The 25,927-nt window shown below is 39.9% G+C and overlaps 1 protein-coding gene across 5 annotated transcripts in view; it reads right to left on the minus strand.

Moving 5' to 3' along the window:
• The window catches only part of LOC106875048 (dual specificity protein phosphatase 3), an 85,573-nt gene that overhangs the window by 7,124 nt on the left and 52,522 nt on the right, over nt 1–25,927 (minus strand). For 4 of the 5 annotated variants that reach the window (XM_014923009.3, XM_089350228.1, XM_089350229.1 and 1 more), the window contains 4 exons: nt 11,520–11,688; nt 10,149–10,372; nt 8,555–8,814; nt 1,985–2,262 (listed from right to left, as the gene is read on the minus strand). In XM_014923009.3, the coding sequence (XP_014778495.1) occupies nt 8,618–8,814; nt 10,149–10,372; nt 11,520–11,688 (590 nt within the window). In that variant the 3' untranslated portion in view covers nt 1,985–2,262; nt 8,555–8,617. The remainder of the gene's footprint in view (nt 1–1,984; nt 2,263–8,554; nt 8,815–10,148; nt 10,373–11,519; nt 11,689–25,927) is intronic. The other variant, XM_014923010.3, reaches the window with a different exon arrangement.

The following is a 25,927-nucleotide window of genomic DNA, read 5'->3' on the forward strand; positions in this document are numbered from 1 at the left end:
AGCATTCTTCTTCCTATATTACTAAAACTAAAACTATAACACGATGTACTAATTAGTAGGGATGTTGCCTTGAGGTTTGGTGCTAACAAGTCTCCTCAAATCTCAAGAATTTTTCATAGGACTTCATCAACTCTGAAAGGCAAAGTCAACCTCGGCAGAATTTGGAATCAGAACATAAACAGATAAAATACCACTAAGCATTATGCCTGGTGATTTAACAATGCTGTCACCTTAATAATATTAAAATAATAACACTACTACTACTACTAATAATAATAATAATATGTTGTCTCCTTTTATTAAGAGATTAAGAAGAAGGAAAACTGAACAACTATGAAGATTTGAAGTGGGAAATACGAAGGTTGTGGTCAATGAGGAGAGTAGTACCAATAGTATGTGGTACCAATAGGAATTGGAGCACTTGGAAGCATCAGCACCTGACCACCATCATGGTTCCAAAAGATTGGTACAAATGCAAAGGTAGAACACCTACAAAAATCAGAATTGCTTGGAACTGGAATAATTCTTCGCAGGGTTCTTGAAGCATGACCAGTAAAACAAGTGTCACCTTAGTCTGACACTTTCCATCATACCCAGCAAAATAAGTTGTGAGTTTTCATCAAAATAATAATAATAATAATAACAATAATAATTACTATTATTCTTGTTGTTGTTGTTGTTAATATCCTGTTTTAATTAATAACTAATACCATTTTGGTCACAAATTCACACAGAATTCTTTTTAATCAAGGTAATTGGATGATTCTGAATACGGACAATGATAGTCCCAGCATGAAGCAGGTTTATGGCTGACAAACTATATAGATTGCTGACTGGCTGTGTACTCCAGGGCTACTACAAAACGTGTATTACTATTAAATACCACAACTCATGTTGCTGTACCTGTTTCACAAAAAGCAATTCCCAGAAAAACTCTATACACACCATTTGTTCAAAGCTGGACTTTCTTGTATACATCAAACTTTAATATCCTCTGTATGTATATGTGTGTGTGCATGTGTATGTCTGTTTGTCTGTATATATATATATATATATATATATATATATATATATATATATATATATATATATATATATATACATACATATATATATTTTTATGTGTGTGTGTTCTGTTTAGGTAAGATCAACAAAATAGTACTCCATCCAGTGAGAGATAAATACCATTTATTCATACTGTGTACATCATTTAATGTACACAATTTGAATAGACCATGTGGTCAGAGCCTGAAGATTGCTTAGAGACACAAGATGTTATAAAAATATGCCTAGACACCTAGACCCGCATCTCCAAAGCAAGAAACTATTGGTAGCTTGTATCTTTACACTGTGTACATTAAATGATATATATATGTATATATATATATATTTATATAAGGGCATTACTATACGTTAATGCCTCACACTTAGAGGGACTCTATGGTCAAAACTACCTTAATAAACACATTTTTACAGAACGCGAGGAAATGCAACTCTCCAAGCTAGCCTCTTAAAAACAGACTAAACTATAGATCGACGATTTCGCAGTTATTAAAGCAATATGTAAGTTCTGCTCGCGAAATTGTCAATCTATAGTTTAGTCTGTTTTTAAGACGCTAGCTTGGAGAGATGGATCTCCTCGCGTTCGGTAAAAATGTTTTATTATGGTAGTTTTGACCTTAGAGTTCCTCTAAGCGTGAGGCATTAATGTATAGAAATGCCCTTATATAAATAAATATATTTTGGGAAATAAATGATTTTTCCCTTATGAGGTTTTTTTCACGCTGGCTACTTGATAAATTCTTATAAAAGATTTTATCCTAATATTGAATTAATTATATATATATATATATATATATATATACACACATATATACATATATATATTTAGATACATATAAATAGATGTGTGTGTGCTCATATGTATACACAAATATATATATACACACACCTTAAAAGGTATTGCAAATTAGAAAATAATTACCTTTTGTCATAATATACCTGCATGTTAAGCTTTCTTCAGATTGTGCCAATATTAGCAGGAAATTTCCAATACAAAGTGCATTTGCAAGATAATTACTGCGTTTGGAAATGAAATCAAAAATATGTATAATAATAAATATGTATAACCATGCAGATGATCGCGAGCATCTCAGCAGTAACTGGAAATAAACATTGTGCATCTAGAGCAGATTACTGGGTGCAGCATGCATTAGTAGAATGTTTCTGGTGAAAAGCCACAGCTGGCTGCACATGCAGAGCCTGCAATATAAAAAACAGAAATTATAATTTGTGGAAAGCAGTAAACTTTTAGAATAAAATACCGAAGAAATACTAAATATATCAAACTATATCCTCCTCGTAGGTAAATCATCATCATGGTCGAAAGTCCGCTTTCCATGCTAGCATGGGTTGGACGATTTGACTGAGGACTGGTGAAACCAGATGGCTGCACCAGGCTCCAATCTGATTTGGCAGAGTTTCTACAGCTGGATGCCCTTCCTAACGCCAACCACTCAGAGAGTGTAGTGGGTGCTTTTACTTGCCACCGGCATGAAGGCCAGTCAGGCGGTACTGGCAACGGCTACGCTCAAAATGGTGTATTTTATGTGCCATCCGCACAAGAGCCAGTCCAGGGGCACTGACAACGATCTCGCTCGAAAGTCCTTACACATGCCACGGGCACAAGTGTCAGAAAGGCGACGCTGAGCACAGGTGCCTTCACAATTTCGCTTTTGCTTGCCCCACAAGTCTTTGCAAGCCGAGTTTCGTGTCCAATGAAAGAGACGACGTTGGCATGGGTGCCAGTCGTCGAATTTAGTTCGATTTCGATTTCACTTGCCTCAACAGGTCGTCTTTTTCTAAACCACTTCCTCATGTCAAAATATTTTCCTTCTTAGGTTGGTTTTATGTTCAAGATTGCTTGATGAAATGGTATGGTCATGTAATAATCTAATATCATATTGTAATGTTATGCATTGTTGAATAAATGGCCACACTATGGACAGATGTGTAGCATGAATTGAGCTGTCCATTCATGTTCTTTTACCTGTGTGGTAAGTAGCTTGCTTACTAACCACATGGTTCCGGGTTCAGTCCCACTGTGTGGCAAGTGTCTTCTACTATAGCCTCGGGCTGACCAAAGCCTCCTGAGTGGATTTGATAGATGGAAACTGAAAGAAGCCCATCGTATATATGTGTGTATGTGTGTATGTGTGTGTGTGTGTGTGTGTGTTTGTGTGTGTGTGTGTGTATGTTTGTGTGTCTGTGTTTGCCCCCCAACATCGCTTGACAACCAATGCTGGTGTGATTACGTCCTTGTAACTTAGTTGTTTGGCAAAAAGAGACCGATAGAATAAATACTAGGCTTACAAAGAATAAGTCCTGGGGTCGATTTGCTCAACTAAAGGTGGTGCTCCAGCATGGCCGCAGTCAAATGACCAAAACAAGTAAAAGAGTAAAAGAGTATATAAACCACTTTGAATATTATTTTAGTAAGTTTAAAGTGATTTCTTTTGTGCTGTAAACCATTTACCATTTATATGGTGCCCTCCACCCCTTCCCTTGATGCCCTAAGCACGTGCTTATTTTGCACAATGACTAATCCAGCGTTGATATCAAGGGAGATGTGTTGGAACAGCCAGTCTGACACATGGGGCTTGCACTTGCAGACAGCCATCTCTGCTCTGAAAGTGGTGAATTGGGATGTGGTCTGGGGGGGGGGGCTGAGAATGCCAGAGATCTCCACTGCCACAGGCTTGACCACAACCCTGTCAGAGAGTGACCGATTCTTTAACAGTTTTGCCCTCCTCAGAGTTGTAAAAGCTAGGGCTGGTAGCTGAAGACATTGAGTTGCTGCTGGAGGTGTCATAGCATATGGCATCCCAGATAAGAGGCCTACCACCACAGAACGGGAAAATTGTCATGCCGTCAACCCTTTTACTGTCCCCTCGGTCTAGCCTTGCTGGTTTGAGCTAGGAAGGGAAACCTGTGACCTCTATGCCATGCTTTCTGATCTCAAAATATTCACCACAGGCACACGAGTGGCTGTGTGATAAGTAGCTTGCTTACCAACCACATTGTTCTGGGTTCAGTCCCACTGCGTGGCACCTTGGGCAAGTGTCTTCTACTATAGCCTCGGGCCGACCAAAGCCTTCTGAGCGGATTTGGTAGATGGAAACTGAAAGAAGCCCGTCGTATATATGTATATGTATATATATCTATATATTTATGTGTGTGTGTTTGTGTGTCTGTGTTTGTCCCCACAACATCGCTTGACAACCGATGCTGGTGTGTTTATGTACCCCGTAACTTGGTGGTTCAGCAAAAGAGACCGATAGGATAAGTACCAGGCTTACAAAGAATAAGTCCTGGGGTCGATTTTCTCGACTAAAATCGATGCCCCAGCATGGTCGCAGTCAAATGACTGAAACAAGTAAAAGAGTATATTTGCTGAAGTAAAGCTGGGAATAAATCACTGCTCTTGAACAAGGGAGGTAATTCTGTTTGATTAAATTAGCTTAAATGAAAATACTTTCAATTGTGATTTAATGGTTGAATAATTAGCAACAGCATAATAAGCCAAACATAAAAATGCAGCACACTGCTATCATGGAAAAATGGATGACAGATATTTGATACATAATCTAAAAAGCTTAAGCTAAGTTCAAAGAATTATTAACCACAGATATCAAATTGTTGTGGTTTCTCTTTGGTGTAAATTCATTTGTGAATTGTTAGGTTACATCAACAAGAGAACAAGTAGCTCGACTGGCTAGAAATAGCAGCTGATCATCCCTAAAATCACGAATGACTGTTTTGCAAAGAATGCCTTCAGTAATGAAGTCCCATATTTATGTGTATATACACATCGTTGTCATGGCACTCTGTCAGTTATGACGACGAGGGTTCCTGTTGATCCGATCAACGGAACAGCCTGCTTGTGAAATTAATGTGCAAGTGGCTGAGCACTCCACAGATACGTATAACCTTAATGTAGTTCTCAGGGAGATTCAGCATGACACAGAGTGTGACAAGGCTGGCCCCTTTTGAATTACAGGTACAGCAGAAACAGGAAATAAGAGTGAGAGAGAGTTGTGGTGAAAGAGTACAGCAGGGTTCGCCACCACCCCCTGCTGGAGCCTTGTGGAGCTTTAAGTGTTTTTGCTCTATAAACACTCACAACACCCAGTCTGGGAATCGAAACTGCGATCCTATGACCACAAGTCCACTGCCCTAACCACTGGGCCATTGCGCCTCTATGTATACACATATATATATGATGGAAACAGAGAGAGAGAGAAATAAGAGCTGACTATAAGTAATGTATAGGTTGGTTTAATGCAAGTATAATGATAAAGATGGACAGGTAATTGTAGGGCATCATGTCGTTTGTAATATATTTGTCCTGAAGAAGATGTAAAATTATATAAATTTACAGAAAATCAAGAAAATCCAGAGAGCAAAAGTTCATAATGATTCCTCACAGACAGGTACAAAGCTAGGAAGTTCTTGCAATAATGTTTTTTTGTGTGACAGAGGAGAATTTGAGTAGTCTTCATACTGGATCAACTTAGATGGTCTTCATGAGAATCACTAGGCGAAACCTTACTAGGAAGGAAGAGGAAAGGGCAGGTATTTCTTTACAGCTGTTTCTGGGATGTGGTGTTCATCAGAAACAGTTATGTGTATTGTGCCAAAATATACATAAGGTAGATTGGTGTAAGTTAATGTATATGATTCAGAACAAGTGTAAATTGTCAGAAGAGGAAAGAGTAGTGAGGATTCTAATATATATAAATGGAAATGTAAAGAGATAATTAGTTTAATCTAGTAGAAATAGATGTATTAATAAAATGAGTGTCAGAAGGTGTAAGGATATAGAATAAATGATAAAGAAAGAGGTAGCACAATAATAAAGGGAGAAAGACAATAGAGAGACATACAAAAAGAGAGAAGGAAGGAAGGGGTGGAAGGAAGATGTAGAGAGGTGGGGTATGAGTAGTGCAGCCATGATAGCTATATGATGGTCAGTCAGTCAGTTGTAAAGAGTGAAGTGTGGTTGAGTTATACACCAAGAGAATGCGAAAGTGATTAAAATAAAAGGAGAAGAATGAAAAAGAAGAGACACCCTGCTGAGTGTATGTCTGCCAGGCTGACAAGTTATCAAGTGGTTGGAAGTTATCAAGAATAGAGGAATTTGGTAATCTCAATGGAATCTTTATAGAAGGGTGAACAGATAGAAGAAAGCAGTTGTTGATCTGATTAGGGGAGGGGATACTTACATGAAGCAGAAAAAGTGGATTGAACTTCACAAATTAGCAGCCTAGTAGTAATGCAGACAAATTTTTTTTTTCTAATTAATGTAACTCACTAAACAAATTGAGGGCACTCACTAAACAAATTGAAGGCATGATTGATCTTGATTACTGGGACCGCCTTAAAGCCTTGAAGCTCTACTCTCTTCAGCGCTGCCGCGAGCGGTGCATCACCTGTATGATGTGGAGAATATACTGCTAGCATTGCCCAAACGACCTGAACATTAGTTTCAAGGTTCATCCAAGGCTGGGACCACGAGCCATACGTCCCCTCCCCAATTCAGGATCACAACATATAGGTACCCTGCGGCATTTATTCTTTGTAAGCCTAGTACTTATTCTATTGGTCTCTTTTGCCAAACCACTAAATTAGGCGATGTAAACACACCAACATCGGTTGTCAAGAAATGGTGGGGGGGGGGGGACAAACACAGACACACAAATACATATTTACATATATATATCATCATCACTGTCATTGTTTTAATGTCCTCTTTCCATGCTGGCATGGGTTGGACAGTTTGACAAAGCTGGCTAGAAGGCTGCACCAGGCTTCCAATATGTGTATATATATATATATATATATATATATATATATCATCATCATCATCATCATCATCATCGCTTTCCATGCTCACATGGGTTGGACGATTTGACTGAGGACTGGCGAGCCAGATGGCTGCACCAGGCTCCAATCTGATCTGGCAGAGTTTCTACTGCTGGATGCCCTTCCTAATGCCAACTACTCTGAGATTGTAGTGGGTGCTTTTACGTGCCACCAGCACGAGAGCCAGTCAGGCGGTACAGGCAACGGTCACGCTGAAATGGTGTTTTTTTACATGCCACCTGCACAGGATCCAGTCCAGTGACACTGGCAATGACCTCGTTCGAATATTGTATTTCATGTGCCACTGGCACAAGTGCCAGTAAGGCGACGCTGGTAAAGATCATGCTCAAATGGTGCTTTTTACGTGCCACCAGTACGGGAGCTAGTCAGCAACCCTGGAAACAATCACACTCAGATGGCGTTCTTAGCGCTCCACTACCATGGATGCCAGTCATGCAGTGCTGTCATTGAATTTGATTTTAAATTGCAATTCCAATTTCACTTGCCTCAACAGGTCTTCGCAAGCAGAGTTTAGTGTTCAAAGAAGGAAAGGTACGCATAAGTGGGCTGGTTAAAACTCTGGTATAGGCCACGGGTTATGGTCTCACTTGTCTTGTCGGGTCTTATGTATATACAGGTATAAGTTACAGGTATTTAAAGCCTCTAAGGGATAGATATATCCAAAGGCACTTCTGGTAATTACCTCAATAAGTATAGTCCTTGGTAAAAGGTATACGGCAGCAGGTAATTTAGTGGGTAAGACACACTTCTGTTTGTTATTTTTCCTCCATTTTCTTCTCATCTATATATATATACATATATATACATACAACGGGTTTCTTTCAGCTTTTGTCTACCAAGTCCACTCACAAGGCTTTGGTTGGCTCAAGGCTATAGTAGAAGACACTTGTCCAAGGTGCTACACAGTGGGACTGAACCTGAAACTATGTGGTTGGGAAGCAAGCTTCTTATCACACAGCCATTCCTGTGCCAGGTACTTGTGCCCGTGGCATGTGTAAGGACTTTCGAGCGAGATCGTTGCCAGTGCCCCTGGACTGGCTCTTGTGCGGGTGGCACATAAAATACACCATTTTGAGCATGGCCGTTGCCAGTACTGCCTGACTGGCCTTCGTGCCGGTGGAACGTAAAAGCACCCACTACACTCTCAGAGTGGTTGGCGTTAGGAAGGGCATCCAGCTGTAGAAACTCTGCCAAATCAGATTGGAGCCTGGTGTAGCTATCCAGTTCGCCAGTCCTCACTCAAAACGTCCAACCCATGCTAGCATGGAAAACGGACGTTAAATGACGATGATGATGATGATGATATGTGCACATATATAAATATATGGGTGTGTGTGTATATGTGTGCGTATGTAAAGATGTATATACAAGCATACATTCTTGTTTGTCTTAAGTGTGTGCACATATATGCATCTGTGCATAAATATACAATTACATGAACATATCATGTAATTTTCTAATTATAAGCAAGAACCAGAACAGAAAATGAAAAATAAATACACAAATACATAAATATATAAATATATATATGTATGTATATATATGTATTCTGTATGAAACTAATATTGTTAGCAAAGCAAGTAGCAAAAGTAATCTGTGATAGACTTACAGAAAAGAATTGGCATCTCATGACTGATAAGGAAATTGGTTGTTCATAGGCAGCAGCATAAAGTTATCTGTGGCAGTCATGGAGTTCCCGGTTGAGTACACACAACTGTTTCAGAAAACCATCGTTAGGGAAAATATCACGTTTGCTTTTCAGAGTGCTAACGGCTTCGACGACATCCATTCTGTGTTTCAGCATAAGAAATGCGATTACTAAAGCAGCAGATCGACTCACCCCCATCTGGCAGTGGACAAAGACTTTACCTGGAACACATGTAGCAGAAATACAGGAATTTAACTGATAGGAATGGTTTGTAAAAAGGAAAAAGAAAAGAGAGAAAAAACATCATGATCTTCACCATCACTATCTCCATCACGGTCAGCATCACCCCTCTTACCATCATTATGTTCATCTCAGTCATCATCTCCATCATTATCATTTTAATGTTCACAGTTGCATACAGAAGCACCAACCGCTTAAAAGTGGAGGGAACTTCTGGAAGAGGGAGACCCAGGGAGACATGGAACAAAGTATTGGATCTCAAGACACTGAGCTTTACGAAGATGTCAAAGGACCAAGATATCTGGTGCATTGTTGTACTCAAGAAAAGCCGTGCACCACAGCAGAATTGATATCTGTGCTGGTGCCATATAAAAAGCATTTGAGCTGGTGTCGCATTAAAAGTACTGGTGCTGGTGCCACATAAAAAGCAGCCAGTACATTCTGTGGAGTGGTTGGCATTAAAGAGGGCATCTGGCAATAGAAACCATGACAGAATAGACAATGAAGCCTGGTGTGGGCCCCTGGCCTTACCAGCTCCAATCAAACCATCCAACCTATGTCAGCATGGAAATCAGACATTAAATAATGATGATTTTCCATGCTTGTAAGGGTCAAATGGGGTTTACTGAGGCAGATTTTCTGAGGTTAGATGCCATTCCTGTCACCAACCCTTATCTGTTTCCAAATATATGTAACATATTCCCATGGCTAGATTTGTTTCCATGGAAAGCTGGAAAGAGAAAGACAGTGCTTGAATGATGGTGGTGAAGTTCATTTACAAACAACATAGGATGTCTTCGCACAGACACAGACACACACACACACACACACAAAGACACCAATGAGTTTCTCTCAGTATGTGTCTACTAAATAAATCTACTCACAATTATATCAGATCTAGCTATCACTGTGTGAACGTATATAGGTAGATGGAACATGGATGGATGGATAGAAAGATGGCCGGACAGATGGATAAATGGATGGACAAATAGAGAGATTGATAGACATATGGATGGGGAGACGACCAGATGGATAGATAGATAGATGGACGAATGGGTGAATAGATGGATGAATGGATGGGTGGATGGATAGAAAGACATGATAGATAAATGGGCAGACAGACAGATGGAATGATGGATGGATGGATGGACAGAAAGAGAGATGGACAGGCTGGTGGATAATTGGATTGGAAGAATGAGGAGACAAATGGATGAACAGTGACAGAGATTAATAGGCAGATCAACAGATGATAAGCGGAATGGATAGACAGAGAAATGGTGAGATGGATAGATGAATATCCATCTGATTGACCTACCATTATGTTTAAGAACCTGGTCAATATAATCTGCTGCCACCTGAAAAAATTGATTGAGTTTGTATGTTGGAAAATCCATAGCGGGGATTCCCAGAAACTTAATGGAAAGATCCTCATAATATCCTTCATCTGTGTTAATCATGTTGAATCTTGATCCACAGGCACAGTTCAAAACATGGGTCACACCTTCTTTCTTCAAGGCCACTTTGTTCAAAGCCCCCGTTCTGAAAGTACAAAGAGAACAACAGGGATATAATAATAATATTAATAAAACGTCCCCCAAACATTGCTTGACAACCGTGTGTTTACGTCCTTGTAACTTAGCGGTTCGGCAATAAAGACTGATAGAATAAGTACTAGGCTTACAGAGAATAAGTCCTGGGGTCGATTTGCTCGACTAAAGGCGGTGCTGCAGCATGGCCGCAGTCAAATGACTGAAACAAGTAAAAGAGTAAAGAGTAAGTAGGGCAGAACATCATAGAAAAGGAATAAAATAGCTGTGTCCATCTGTTCTAATTTAATTAAATTCTATGTCTTTTTGCAGCTTCATCCTACGCTGCCACCATCACCACCACCACCACCACCACTACCACCTATCTCTCAAAGTTTTAAAAGTTTTATAATGTTAACATCTCAAAAGTCTTGCAGTTGAGGACAAAGCTTCTAAAACTGAAGGGGAAAATCCAAAGTGTTGCTTTGGTGTAATGGTCAGCATATCTGTTAGGTTTACAGAAGATATGGATTCCTGTACCCTCCATCCTTGTATCTCTTCATCCATGTACCCCTTTGTCCATGTACACCTCCATCCATGTACCCCTCCGTCCATGTACCCCTTCGTCCATGTTCACCTCTGTCCATGTACCCCTCCATCCAGGTACCCCTTCATCCATGTACCCCTTCGTCCATGTACCCCTCTATCCATGTACCCCTCTATCCATGTACTCCTTCATTCATGTACCTCTTTATCTATGTACCCCTCCATCCACATACCCCTTCATCCATGTACCCCTCCATCCATGTACCCCTTCGTCCATGTACCCCTTCGTCCATGTACTCCATTGTCCATGTACCCTTCCATCCACATACCCCTTCATCCATGTACTCCTTTGTCCATGTACCCCTCCATCCATGTACTCCTTCGTCCATGTACCCCTCCATCCATGTACTCCTTTGTCCACATACCCCTCCATCCATGTACACCTCCATCCACGTACCCCTTCATCCATGTACTCCTCTGTCCATGTACCCCTTCATCCATGTACGTCTTCATTCATGCACTCCTCCATCCTTGTATGCAGCTGTAATGCATGTATCTTTCTCAAAGACTAAAGAACAACATGAGCCAAAGAATGAAGCAAAGGCCTCACATACCTGTTTCCTAAAAGAATTCCAGGGTAGACTTCATCATATTGTCCCGGCATCGAATGAAAAGTGAACACCCAGCCATATTGATCGACGTTACTGGGACGTAGAATTTCATGTAACTCTTTGTAGGTTTCTGTGTTATATGACATATCTCCATCTTTAATCACAGTGTTGCCTTTAACAAAAACAAATTCACAAGAAAATTTAAAACAACAAATTTATATTTAGGATTTAGATTCAGTCTGTCTCAACAAATTTCATCTAACTCATGCAAGCATGGAAAAGTGGACATAAAATGATTATTCTTCACTCTGCTGAAGCTCCAGGTTTCATTCAGATCAGTTTTATTACCAAATATGATAAATATTTTAACATAACAATTGCAATACCATACAACATTGGAAGCAGAAACAGCTGTTAGATGGGATGCAGGTTATTTGTATTGAATTAATAAATAATAATTGATGTAAGTCAATGGTTGTTCATCAGTACTTCTCCATTTTCTGTCTTTTTATATATATACAAGAAAGGATCACCCATGTCAAATTTATATGTATATATATGTGTATATATATATATATATATATATATATATATATATATGTATATATATATGCATACATATAAGGGGATGCTGAAAAGTTCCTGATTTTAAGGGTATTCCGAAAGGCCTGGTTGGAGGTTCAACCTTCCAAGTTCTTTTACAGGGCTTAGTAAAAACTGAAGGACAACTGCAATGAGTGTGTGAATCTGAGGGGGGAACATGTTGAATAAAATCGTAATTAACTGATCCTCCTCTATTTTCTTTAAAACAAAATCGAGAACTTTTTAGCACCTCTTTGTATCATCATCGTTTATCATCATCATTGTTTAACGTCCGCTTTCCATGCTAGCATGGGTTGGACGATTTGACTGAGGACTGGTGAACCAGATGACTGCACCAGGCTCTCCAATCTGATCTGGCAGAGTTTCTACAGCTGGATGCCCTTCCTAACGCCGACCACTCAGAGAGTGTAGTGGGTGCTTTTACGTGTCACCAGCACAAGGGCCAGTCAGGCGGTAATGGCAACGGCCACGCTCAAAATGGTGTCTTTTATGTGCCACCCGCACAAGAGCCAGTCCAGCAGCACTGGCAATGATTTCGCTCGAATGATTTTCTAAAGTGCCACCGGCACAAGTGCCAGTAAGGTGACGCTGGTAACGACCACGCTCAAATGGTGCTGTGTGGAGTGGATGTGTGACAAGTAGCTTGCTTACCAACCACATGGTTCCGGGTTCAGTTCCACTGCGTGGCACCTAGGGCAAGTGTCTTCTACTATAGCTTTGGGCCGACCAAAGCCTTGTGAGTGGATTTGGTAGACGGAAACTGAAAGAAGACCGTCGTATATATGTGTATATATATTTATATATGTATGTGTGTGTGTGTATGTTTGTTTGTCTGTGTTTGTCCCCCCGTCCCCTAGCATCGGTTGACAACCGATGCTGGTGAATTTACGTCTCCGTAACTTAGCGGTTCGGCAAAAGATACCGATAGAATAAGTACTAGGCTTCCAAAGAATGAGTCCTGGGGTCGATTTACTCAACTAAAGGCGGTGCTCCAGCATGGCCGCAGTCAAATGAGTGAAACAAGTAAAAGAGTAAAGAGTCTTTTAAAAGGCAACCATGATTTCATGTAGCAAAACTTTCGTTGGAGAATGCTTCACATGTTAGTTTTGATATATTGATGTGGTAACTAACAGAGTTTCTGTCTACATAACCATTAGTAGGGTTAATGACATCTATTTAGGATTGATTAATATGAAAATTGATTGCATTCATTATTCTCACCATCACCATAAATTTTCATTACAAACCCCACCACCACACACCATTAATTTTTGCCGTCGCCACTGCCGCTGCTTCCGCCGTCGCCAACATCGTGTTTAATGACCATCACTAGCACATCCACCACCATCATTGATTTTTCAACACCACCACCACCACCTCCACTACCACCACCATACCCCATCATTTTCACAATAAATAAGCCTTCTCATTCATGTTCACCATCACTACTACTACTATTACTACTGCTGCTGCTGCTGTCACCACTACCACTTCTACCACCACCACCACCACCTTTTTTAGCTACATCTATTACCACCATTATCATCATCATCATCATCATCAGTTATAACTATCACTGCTATTACTTTCACTGTCACAATTATGACCACCACGACTTCTACTACTACCACTATTACTGCTGCTGCTGCCACTCTCACCAATCATTTATATTGTTGTTGTTGCTGTTATAGTGAGAAATGATGATGCGGAAGAGTGTTCGCAACCGAGAATGAGTCTCCAACCCAGTTTTAAACTCAAAATATAAATAACCACATCTAAACATTGCTGGAGGACTCAGCCATTATTTGCCATTCCACAGCATTTTAGCATCTTAAATATTACCAATATCTATATTCCACAGGGGCAGGCAGAGCCATGAGGTGAAGTAATTTGCTGCGCAACAGAGGCAGGTGTGGCTGTTTGGTCAAGAAATTTGTTTCCCAGCCACATGATTCTTGGTTCAATCTCACTGAATGACACCTCGGGCAAGAGCCTTCTACTGTGACCCTGAGCCATTATTATCATTATTACCCAGGTAACAATACCCAGGTGTCACCACCATAGAGGAAAGAAAAATAAACAAATACAGGAACCTGACCATCTGCAGTCAGTTTGTGCCGGTCACTGTCGAGACCTCAGGTGTTTTCAAACCCTGCACTGGGGATTTTCTCCACAAAACCAGGATAACTATGGTCCATCTGGAATCAAGCCTTGTAAGGTGGGATGGCTGTTGCTGTGAGTATCGCTGGCCATTCTCCAGGGCAACACCTTAGCAATTATGTCCATGAGGTGTGGCTAAACATGCCATTTGTTCTGAGGTATACAACCTATTGCTCCCTTCCCCACCATCTTCTGCTGCTTACCCCTTTCTTCTTTTACTCGTTTACTTGTTTCAGTCATTTGACTGTGGCCATGCTGGAGCACCGCCTTTTAGTCGAGCAAATTGACCCCCAGGACTTATTCTTTGTAAGCCTAGTACTTATTCTATCGGTCGCCTTTGCTGAACTGCTGAGTTACAGGGATGTAAACACACCACCATCGGTTGTCAAGCGATGTTGTGGGGGGACAAACACAGACACACAAATATATACACACACATACATACATACATACATATATATATATATATATATATATATATATACATATATATATATATATATATATATACACATTTATGACGGGCTTCTTTCAGTTTCTGTCTACCAAATCCACTCACAAGGCTTTGGTCGGCTCGAGGCTATAGTAGAAGACACTTGCCCAAGGTGCCACACAGTGGGACTGAACCCAAAAGCATGTGGTTCGTAAGCAAGCTACTTACCACACAGCCACTCCTCGTTTTTCTTTATTTCCTTGGTGAAGTAGTTATGGGGTTTTTACTCAATAATTTTATCTTTTTTACTTATGTTTTCTTTCTGTAAAATACGTTGTTAGTAAAACATCAGATTCAGAGATATATTGGTTCTAAAGATAAGGTTAGACAAGATGGCTGCAGGGCCAGTCAGTTGTCCAACCCTTTAAACACTGAATATTGAGTATTTTGTTCTTTATTCTGTTCCTTCTGCTCTATTTTACAATAGAAAAAGAGTCATAACATCGTTTATCTTGGGTGAACACAAACAACAACAACAGCCACAACTAAAAGCTCAGGAGCTGAAGCACGCATTATCATGCTTCAACTTTGTTTCAACTGAAAAAATATATTGATCACTAATTGATTGGAAGGCCATAATGGGGACCAATTAATTTGGTTCAATACATTTCCTTTCGAGATGAGAATATTATCATCATCATCATCATCTGTATCATCAGCTGAGTCAATCTCTAATCTAAGGAGTTGAGGTATATTTTTTTATTGCTGTTTAGCCCCAGGTCGACCTGATTGAGTCAACCTATGATCATATCCATTTCAGCCATGACGGTCCCGTCTTGAGATTTATTCCACTCTGTTAAGACTCTGATTGGGATCAAGATATATCTTTTGTTGTTATTGTTTGTTTAACCCCAGGACAGAACTAATTAAGTCAACCTATGATCAAAACCATTCCAATTATGGCAGTCCAGCCCTAACAATTATTCCAGTCTGTTAAGGCTCTGCTTGTTTTATCAATGGTACCAAGATGTTGGTCTTTCTGATATTTGAACCCTATTGCTGTTAGCTGGGTCCTGAAAGGAAAAGAAAAAAAGAAAAAAAATTTCCCACCACAAAGAGGCAGAAGTTGAACCAAGAATCCAAAGAGCAACAAGGAGCACAAGACATTCTGTTTGATGCTTTACCAATTCCTCCAATCCACTGCCATGGACTGGTGCCATATTTATCAACATGCTAGCATGGAAGGTGGATGTTAAAGGATGATGATGATTATTATTATTATTAGGGCGGCCTTTTATGCTGCCAAATCTCACATGTTTCCAAGGAAGGGAATATTTCCCCATTTACAAACTATCATGTTATGTCAAGACAAAAAACACACAAATACACACACACACACACACACACATGATGGGGTTTCTTTCAGTTTCTGTCTACCAAATCCACTCTCAAAGCTTTGGCCAGCCCAAGGCTATAGACAAAGACATTTGCTCAAGGTGCTACATAGTGGGACTGAACCTAGGACCATGTGGCTGGGAAGCAAGCCTCTTACCACACAGCCATATCTGTGCATATATATATTTTGTTGTGCAAGTACTTGGTGACCCTGTCAGTGCAGGTGCCACGTAAAAGCACCCAGTCCATACTGTAAAGTGGTTGGTGTTCAGAAGGGCATCCAGCTGTAAAAATCTTGCCAAAACTGACCTCACCTGTGCATGTGCAACATAAAAACCACTAAGTCCATTCCACTGAGAGGATGGTGTTAGGAAGGGCATCTAGCTATAAAAATCCTGCCAAAACAGTTACAGAAGTCTGTTACTGGCTTCTGCCTGGCCAGTTCTTGTCAAACTGTCCCACCCATGGAAGGTGGGCATTAAACGATGATGATGGTGATACAGATGGATAGATAGATGCACACAACACACACACACACACACACACACACACACACACACACTTAGAAGGAATTACAAGAAACACAAGTTCATATCATTTCTTCTTATGTACCTTTTAAGCTAGGCGCAGGAGTGGCTGTGTGGTAAGTAGCTTGCTTACCAACCACATGGTTCCGGGTTCAGTTCCACTGCATGCCACCTTGGGCAAGTATCTTCTACTATAGCCTAGGGTCAACCAAAGCCTTGTGAGTGGATTTGGTTGACAGAAACTGAAAGAAGCCCGTCGTATATCATCATCGTCGTTTAACATCCACTTTCCATGCTAGCATGGGTTGGACGATTTGACTGAGGACTGGTGAACCAGATGGCTGCACCAGGCTCCAATTTGATTTGGCAGAGTTTCTACAGCTGGATGTGGTTGTTTGGAGCAAACTGGAGAGGATAATGTATGTGGAGCTCTAGATTCAACAGAACCAGTTGTATATCTATTTGTACACGCAAGATATACTATATACTGTGTATATATAACCAAATACATATATATACAATGGGCTTCTTTCAGTTTCCATCTAACCAAATCCATTCACAAGTTTTTTTGTTGGCTTAGAGTTATAACAGAAAACTCAAGTTGGCGAGCTGGCAGAATCGTTAGCACGCCGGGCGAAATGCTGAGCAGTATTTTGTCTGCCATTATGTTTTGAGTTCAAATTCTGCCAAGGTCGACTTTGCCTTTCATCCATTCGGGGTCAATAAATTAAGTACCAGTTACGCACTGGGGTTGATGTAATTGACTTAATCCCTTTGTCTGTCCTTGTTTGTCCCCTCTATGTTTAGCCCCTTGTGGGCAATAAAGAAATAAGAAACCTCAAGATGCCATGCAGTGGGACTGAACCCAAAACCACATGGTTGGGAAGCAAACTTCATAACCACACAACCATGTCCATGGCACATCTATATTAATTTATGTGTAAACAACTTATAAATGAGGGCAAAAGAAAATAATTCCTATGCCAAATATGCCGAGAAATAGACTTTAAATCATCAATAACCACATATAATTCATCACTAAAAGCGGTAATAACAGAATTCTTCAGAAATTTCTGTCAGCATGCTTCAAGACGCATGCTTTTATTGATGAATTATGTGGTGATTGACAATTTAAAGTCTATTTCTTGGCATATTTGGCATAGGAATTTTTTCTTTTGCACTTAATTATAAGTTGTTTATAATTTTCACCTTACTCTTTTACTTGTTTCAGCCATTTGACTGTGGCCATGCTGGAGCACCGCCTTTAGTCAAGCAAATCGACCCTGGGAATTATTCTTTGTAAGCTGAACCACTAAGTTATGGGGACGTAAACACACCAGCATCAGTTGTCAAGCGATATTGGAGGCGGAGACAAATACAGACACACAAACATATACACACACATACATATATATATACATAACGTTGCCAGTGCCGCTGGACTGGCTCCTGTGCAGGTGGCACATAAAATACACCATTTTGAGCAAGGCCGTTGCCAGTACCGCCTACACTCTCGGAGTTGTTGGCATTAGGAAGGGCATCCAGCTGTAGAAACTCTGCCAAATCAAATTGGAGCCTGGTGCAGCCATCTGGTTCACCAGTCCTCAGTCAAATCGTCCAACCCATGCTAGCATGGAAAGTGGATGTTAAACGACGATGATGATATACGACGGGCTTCTTTCAGTTTCTGTCAACCAAATCCACTCACAAGGCTTTGGTTGACCCTAGGCTATAGTAGAAGATACTTGCCCAAGGTGGCATGCAGTGGGACTGAACCCGGAACCATGTGGTTGGTAAGCAAGCTACTTACCACACAGCCACTCCTGCGCCTAGCTTAAAAGGTATTTTTTAATATGCTGGCCACTGATAGAATTTTTTGAAAATTTTATCCTATATTAGATGTATATTTATGTGTAGTTTATTTAGGAGAAACACAGAGCCATGAGCCCTTCTCAGAGTATGAGGTTCTGGGGAGGGAGAGAGGGAGGAATGTATCTTCAAACTAAACCTGGCCTGTATACTTACAAGAGCAAACTCCTAGTTCCACTAAAGGCAACAGGGAGTGAGGGTCAAGGGAATGCTAACCTGGGCAACAGATTTAAATACAGGACTGTATTATCCTATAAGTCCAATAGGGCAGCAAGCTGGCAGAATCATTAGCATGCCGGGTGAAATGCCTAGTGGTATTTCGTCTGCCGTTATGTTCTGAGTTCAAATTCCGCCGTGGGGACTTTGCCTTTCGTCCTTTCGGGGTCGATTGAATAAGTACCAGTTACACACTGGGGTCGATATAATCGACTTAATCCCTTTGGTTGTCCCGTCTATGTCTAGCCCCCTGTGGGCAATAAAGAAATAAATATGTCCTTCTCTTTCATACAAAAATAAGATGTGATACAAGGAATATTTGGCTGCTACTTTTAGCAAATCAAATGATTCCGTGGAACCTTTTTGTTCTCCTTTTGGAGTTAACACCCAATATTGAATAAAGACAATGTCACATAACGGAGTGGAATGAAATGACAGAATGATAGAATACCAGATTCTATTAACTTCATCCTGCTTTCCCTATAAATTTATGACTTTGTACAGATATAACAAATCAATATTTAACACGAATATCCACCCAACTATCAGAAACACATCTCTCATTCTTGCTCTCTCCCTCTCTCAATAATCATAAGCTTCCACTGAAGTGAAATGACTGTATCTCTATACAAGATGCAATCATGTCATAGATGATTAATTTATTAATGTTTAATTGTTCTAGCTATCGTTGGCCCTTCATTTTCCCTGATAGACCTATAATCAACAAAGGCATTCAAGCCGTAACCATCAGCTGGAACACTTTTAATCATAGGTGCAATTTATTTCTTCTGTCGTTTAATTGCTTCAGTCATTTAGACTGTGGCCATGCTGGGGCACCACCCTGAAGAAATTGAGTTCAAAGAATCAACTCCAGTACTTATTCTATCTGTCCCTTTTGCTGAACTGCTAAGTTACAGAGACGTAAACAAACCAGCACCAGTTGTCAAGTGGGACACACACACACACACACACACACACACACACACACACACACACAACAGGTTTCTTTCAGTTTTCCGTCTATCATATCCACCCACAAGGCTTTGGTTAGCCTGAGGCAATAGCACAAGACACTTTACCAAGGTGCCATGCAGTGGGACTGAACCTGGAACCATGTGATTGGGAAGCAAACTTCTTAGCCATGCTTCTGTTTATTTATTTATTTATTTTTGTTATTGGGCACTGTATATCTAGTGTGTCCTTTTCTTAAATTTGGCAAGGGCCAACTTACAAGACCAAGTCACAAATTGGGAGATTCTCAGAAGAGAAAAGTCATGATGTTTTCAAGAGATTGTAGCAGAGTGCCAATTATGCTTGGCTGGCCATTCTAGGCCAATAAACAGCATTAAGAAAAAAAAAAAAAAAAAAAACAGCCATGGCTTGAGTACCACCTCTTAGCAGGTGAAAAGGGAGCAGACCAATGACCAATCGTTGGCAGACATTTCAAGATGACTTGAAGACAGTCGACAGTCAACATAGGTGCAGGAGTGGCTGAGCAGTAAGAAGCTTGCTTCCCAACCACATGGTTCTGGGTTTAGTACCAGTCCACGGAACTTTTGGCAAGTGTCTTCTGCTATAGCCTTGAGCCAACCAGAGTCTTGTAAGTGGATTTGGTAGACAGGAACTAAAAGAAACTCACTGCATATATATATATATATATATACATATATATATATATAAGGTTAAGGAGGGTATTGGATTTAACCAAACCCAAAGATACAGGTAATATCGAGTAAGTGCTTTATACCGGCTAGTTATGCCCCAATCGTTGTATGAACAGGATTGGGGATTATAAGTCGTGTGTGTGTGTGTGTATATATATATATATATATATATATATGATTGCATTGTTCAATTAAATGGAGTTGCATGAAATGATTGTACTGCATTACCTCTGGATATCCTTGTTGCTTATTTTGATTATATATATATATATATATATATATATATATATATATATATATATATATAGTAAATCCCCCAAAAATGAGGAATAAACACAGCAAGAAAAAAACAACAATGCAAGGACGTGGTACATGCAAAGTATTAGCAGATGCTCAGGGAAGGAAAGAAAGGTAGTTTCATGTTTCGGGCAAAGTTCTTTGTCAGGAACAGGAGATGGAGGAAAGTCCAAGAGAAAAGGAAGACAGAGGAAAAAAATTGCCAACGATCCACATGTGGTTACATTTTGAAATTTGTATATATATATATATATATATATATATATATATATATATATACACACATATATATCATCATCATCATCATCGTTTAGTGTCCGCTTTCCATGCTGGCATGGGTTGGACGGTTTGACTGGGGACTGGTGAGCCAGATGGCTGCACCAGGCTTCAATCTGATCTGGCAGAGTTTCTACAGCCAGCTGGATGCCCTTCCTAACGCCAACCACTCTGAGAGTGTAGTGGGTGCTTTTATGTGCCACCGGCACGAGGGTCAGTCAGGTGGTACTGGGAAAGGCCAGTATATATATATATATATATATACATATATATCAGGGATGTGCTACGTAAGTAGGCTGTGCCTACCTGAAATAAAATATATCGATAGCAACATTTTCCATTTATGGCAAAATATGGACCTAATTCCATAAAATTAAGAAGGTTACTCTGATTACTCTGCATAAAATGTAAAATATTTTATTTTTTTGTAGATTAAGTAGGCATAATTTGCCCCTGCTTTTCAATCTCAGTATTTAAGCTACGCATAGTACTGCAGTAGTATACGTGCTGTGTACATTCTTACAACACAGTTTTTGTTATGTACAATAAAGGCCAAAGTAAATCTGCCTTCAACTCAGTTGTGGTCTGTGTTTTGCTTTTTTTTTTTTTTGTGTTTTACTACATAAAGGTCACCAACTGCCTACCCTGGGTAATTACTGATGGTACGTGCCTGATATATATATATATATATATATATGTGGCCCTGGGTTGACCAACATCTTAAAGGGTCCTTAAAGGATTTAGTTTAAAACATGAAAAACATTACTGAACACAGCAAGTATCTGACGAAGGCAGAAAGGCATAATGCTTGAATTGTTGTAACTGTAACAACCAAAATGAGGAAATTAGTCTGAATTTTACTTGCTGGTAGAGACATCATATTTTCTTTTGCAACCATAATATACAATCAAATATACTAAACATTTAAAAATCAATACTGTGTCCTACTTTGCATTAGCAGTATATTGTTTTCATTTTTAAGTGTGTCTCTACAAATGTTCTATAGAATTTAGAGTCAGCACTGAATGTTATGTTTCATATATGAATACATTTATGTAAACAATGCAAACAAAAACAGAAGATAGTGGGTGTATATGTATATTTCAGGAGTTATTGTTCTCTCTTCAGTATCACATTCAACCCATTAACTATTCATGAATACATGGCCTAAATAGCCATTAAGTTTAGCAGTGTAACACTATTGGGTAGGTTAATTTACATATTAAACACATTCCTGACGACTGGTATGTACATATTAATTGCTGGTAGGGACACCGAATTTCATTTGGCAACAAGATATACTACCAAGAACATTATTTACATTGGATGGAGTAGGATGGAGGCGCAGGAGTGGCTGTGTGGTAAGTAGCTTGCTTACCAACCACATGGTCTCGGGTTCAGTCCCACTGCATAGCACCTTGGGCAAGTGTCTTCTACTATAGCCTCGGGCCGACCAAAGCCTTGTGAGTGGATTTGTTAGACGGAAACTGAAAGAAGCCCGTCGTATGTATGTATATATATATATGTGTGTGTGTGTATATGTATGTGTGTATATGTTCGTGTGTCTGTGTTTGTCCCCTCCACAACATTGCTTGACAACCGATGCTGGTGTGTTTAGGTCCCCGTAAATTAGCAGTTCGGCAAAAGAGACCGATAGAATAAGTACTAGGCTTACAAAGAATAAGTCCTGGCGTTGATTTGATTCGACTAAAGGTGGTGCTCTAGAATGGCCGCAGTCAAATGACTGAAACATGTAAAAGAGTATGTGTCTTCATCTTGTTTGTTTTTGCCACAACATTTCAGCTGATTTACTCTCCAGCCTTCATCAGGTGTTTTGGTAGAATTTTGAACCCAACCCTGGGTTCTCATTCTGAAGGTATTTTTTGCAGATATTATTATTTATTCAAGGCACTGCCTGGAATTGATCTTGCAATCCTGGGGTTAGTAGCCCATGCTCTTAACCATTATGCTATATGTCCGTGAGCTAATAACCCCAAGATTGCAAGTTCAATTCCAGGCAGAGCCTTGAATGAATAATAATAACATCAGCAAGAAAATACCTTAGGAATGAGAACCCAGGGTTGGGTTCAAAATTCTACCAGGACACCTGATGAAGGCTTGAGAGTAGATCAGCTGAGATGTTGTGGTAACAACAAACAAAATGAGAATACATATCTGTTTAGTGTAAATAATGTAAATAATGTACAGAATTCCTCACCTCTAAAATCTAGAATGCCACTCCTAAACAGTAGAAGGAATCCGGGGTAGAAGGAGACCCAGGAAGACACAGGATGAGGTGGTGAAGCATGACTTTCGAACGTTGGGCCTCACAGAAACAATGACAAAAGACCAAGACCTTCGGAGATATGCTGTGACTGAGAAAACCCAGAAAATAAAGTGAGTTCACAGCTGTAACCTACACCAGAGTTGCATAACCAGCCCACTCAAAAAGTACCTTGGATCGTAGGGTGACATGCCATGCTTGAGGAAACCTATTGAGTCAAGTACATGAAAATCAAATCACAATCAAATGGAAATTGTAGTTGCGATCCCCGTGCCAGTGGCATGTAAAAAGCACCACCCAAATGTGGCCAATGCCAGCACCACCTTGATTGGCTTCCGTGCCGGTGGCACTTAAGAAGCACCATCCGATCGTGGTCAATGCCAGCCCCCTCTGGCCCCTGTGCCAATGGCACGTAAAAAAGCACCCACTACACTCATGGAATGGTTGGTGTTAGGAAGGGCATCCAGCTGTAGAAGCACTGCCAGATCAGACTGGGGCTTGGTGCAGCCTCCTGGCTTCCCAGACCCCAGTTGAACTGTCCAACCCATGCCAGCATGGAAAATAGACGTTAAATGATGACGATGATGATGACTACAAAGAATTATAATGGTTTATAAGAAAAAAATCTCTAGAGACACACTTAAAAATGAACTCGTGTGAATATGTCAGTTAAGTTAGTGTTAATATATTTAATGAAGGGAGCGTCAGAATATATAGAGAAATTATGTATTGAAGGTGAAAAAACCCCCATTACTCATTAATGTAATTTCAGAACTTACTGGCTCAATTAACAGGTGGAGCTATTTCACTTCATTTATCTGGCTAATGAGCTTTGAGTTGTTAGGCAGGCACAGCACACAATTATATTTCTACCCCTTTATAGCTACGTGATTCTAATGATGCAATTCTATATATATATAAAAAATAATCAATATTTGGTGTAAATCATATCATACCCCTTGATACTGAAATAATATAAACCTTTAATCTCTTGAGAATATTTTGGTAAATGTAATAATATCAATTCCAGTGTTGTACTTGTTTGACATGTCCACAGATCGGAGATCATGCGTAAAAAAAAATTAAAACAATTAGCAGAGGTAGTGTAGCAATTAAAAATAGACATAAAGACTGATATATCCACTTTTACTCTATTATTATTATTATTATTATTATTATTATTATTAAGGTGCTGAGCTGGCAGAAATGCTTAGCGGTATTTCGCTCATCACTATGTTCTGAGATCAAATTCCGCTGAGGGTGACTTTGCCTTTCATCCTTTCGGGGTTGATAAATTAAGTACCAGTTGTGTACTGGGGTTGATCTAATCAACTGGCCCCCTCACCCAATATTTAGGCTTTGTGCCTATAGTAGAAAGGATTATTCTTCTTCTTCTTATTATTATTATTATGCACAGGAGTGGCTGTATGGTAAGTAGCTTGCTTACCAACCACATGGTTCTGGGTTCAGTCCCACTGCGTGGCACCTTGGGCAAGTGTCTTCTACTATAACCTCAGGCCAACCAAAGCCTTGTGAGTGGATTTGGTAGATGGAAACTGAAAGAAGCCCATCGTATATATGTATGTGTGTGTATATATGTTTGTGTGTCTGTGTTTGTCCCCCCAACACTACTTGACAACCGATGCTGGTGTGTTTACGTCCCCGTAACTTAACAGCTCAGCAAAAAGGACCGATAGAATAAGTACTAGGCTTACAAAGAATAAGTCCTGGGGTCGACTTGCTCGACTAAAGGTGGTGCTCCAGCATGGCCGCAGTCAAATAACTGAAACCAGTTAATTCTTTAATTGCACTTGTGGTATTATGAGCCAGGCTGTGGTGCAGGTCCTGTCAGAAGTGGGGCCTGTGGTGGGCATGCGGGATTGGTGAGGCATGACCAGGCAGTTTGCAGCTGATGGTGCAAGAGAGCAGACCTACAGGACGGTATGGCAGCAGACAGACCACGTGGACGTTGTGAGTAACCCCTTCCAGATATACAGGTAAAACCTCCGTAATTATCCTTCTGCTTCTGTCTTATCCTCCTTCACATCACAAGCTATTTCAGCTCATAACACCACAGCACCATTTATGACAAGGTAACTGTTATATGGACTGTTAGATATGTAATTCGTCTGATGTTCCGTGTGTCACTGTGGTTCGTCTGAGTTCATTGTTTCATTGTTGTTGTCTTGTGTGACTGTCGTAGTAAAATGTCATTGATATATATATGGCGGACATGACTTTTGTTTATTCATAACGAACATTGGGTGAGTGCGTTCTTTGTATGTAATTGAATAATAAATGTAATAATTAAATTTGTATAACTCGTTGTGTTATCTCTGCGAGTCTTCCGAGGGAAATACAGCAGTAACTGATACTTTACTTTGAAATTAAGTGCCAAAACCGTTTTGTAGTTCCTTCATGACCAGTTTATTCAACAGTGAAACAGAATATCAGAGACAAAACCATAAAATATCGTTAATAGCTGCAATACCTCGACAGAAACACAAACATAATAACAACACTAAGTAAACAGTCTGGCAGGATTATTTTATGATGTTTTTTTTATTTTTTACTTGTTTTAGTCATTAGACTGTGGCCATGCTGGGGCACTGCCTTCAAGAAGTTTTATTTGAATGAATTAACCCTGGTACTTAATTTTCTTTTAAGCCTAGTATTTATTCTCTTGA

Source organism: Octopus bimaculoides, chromosome 4 (genome assembly GCF_046866305.1).
Source record: "Octopus bimaculoides isolate indiv1 chromosome 4, ASM4686630v1, whole genome shotgun sequence".
Taxonomy (NCBI): domain Eukaryota; kingdom Metazoa; phylum Mollusca; class Cephalopoda; order Octopoda; family Octopodidae; genus Octopus; species Octopus bimaculoides.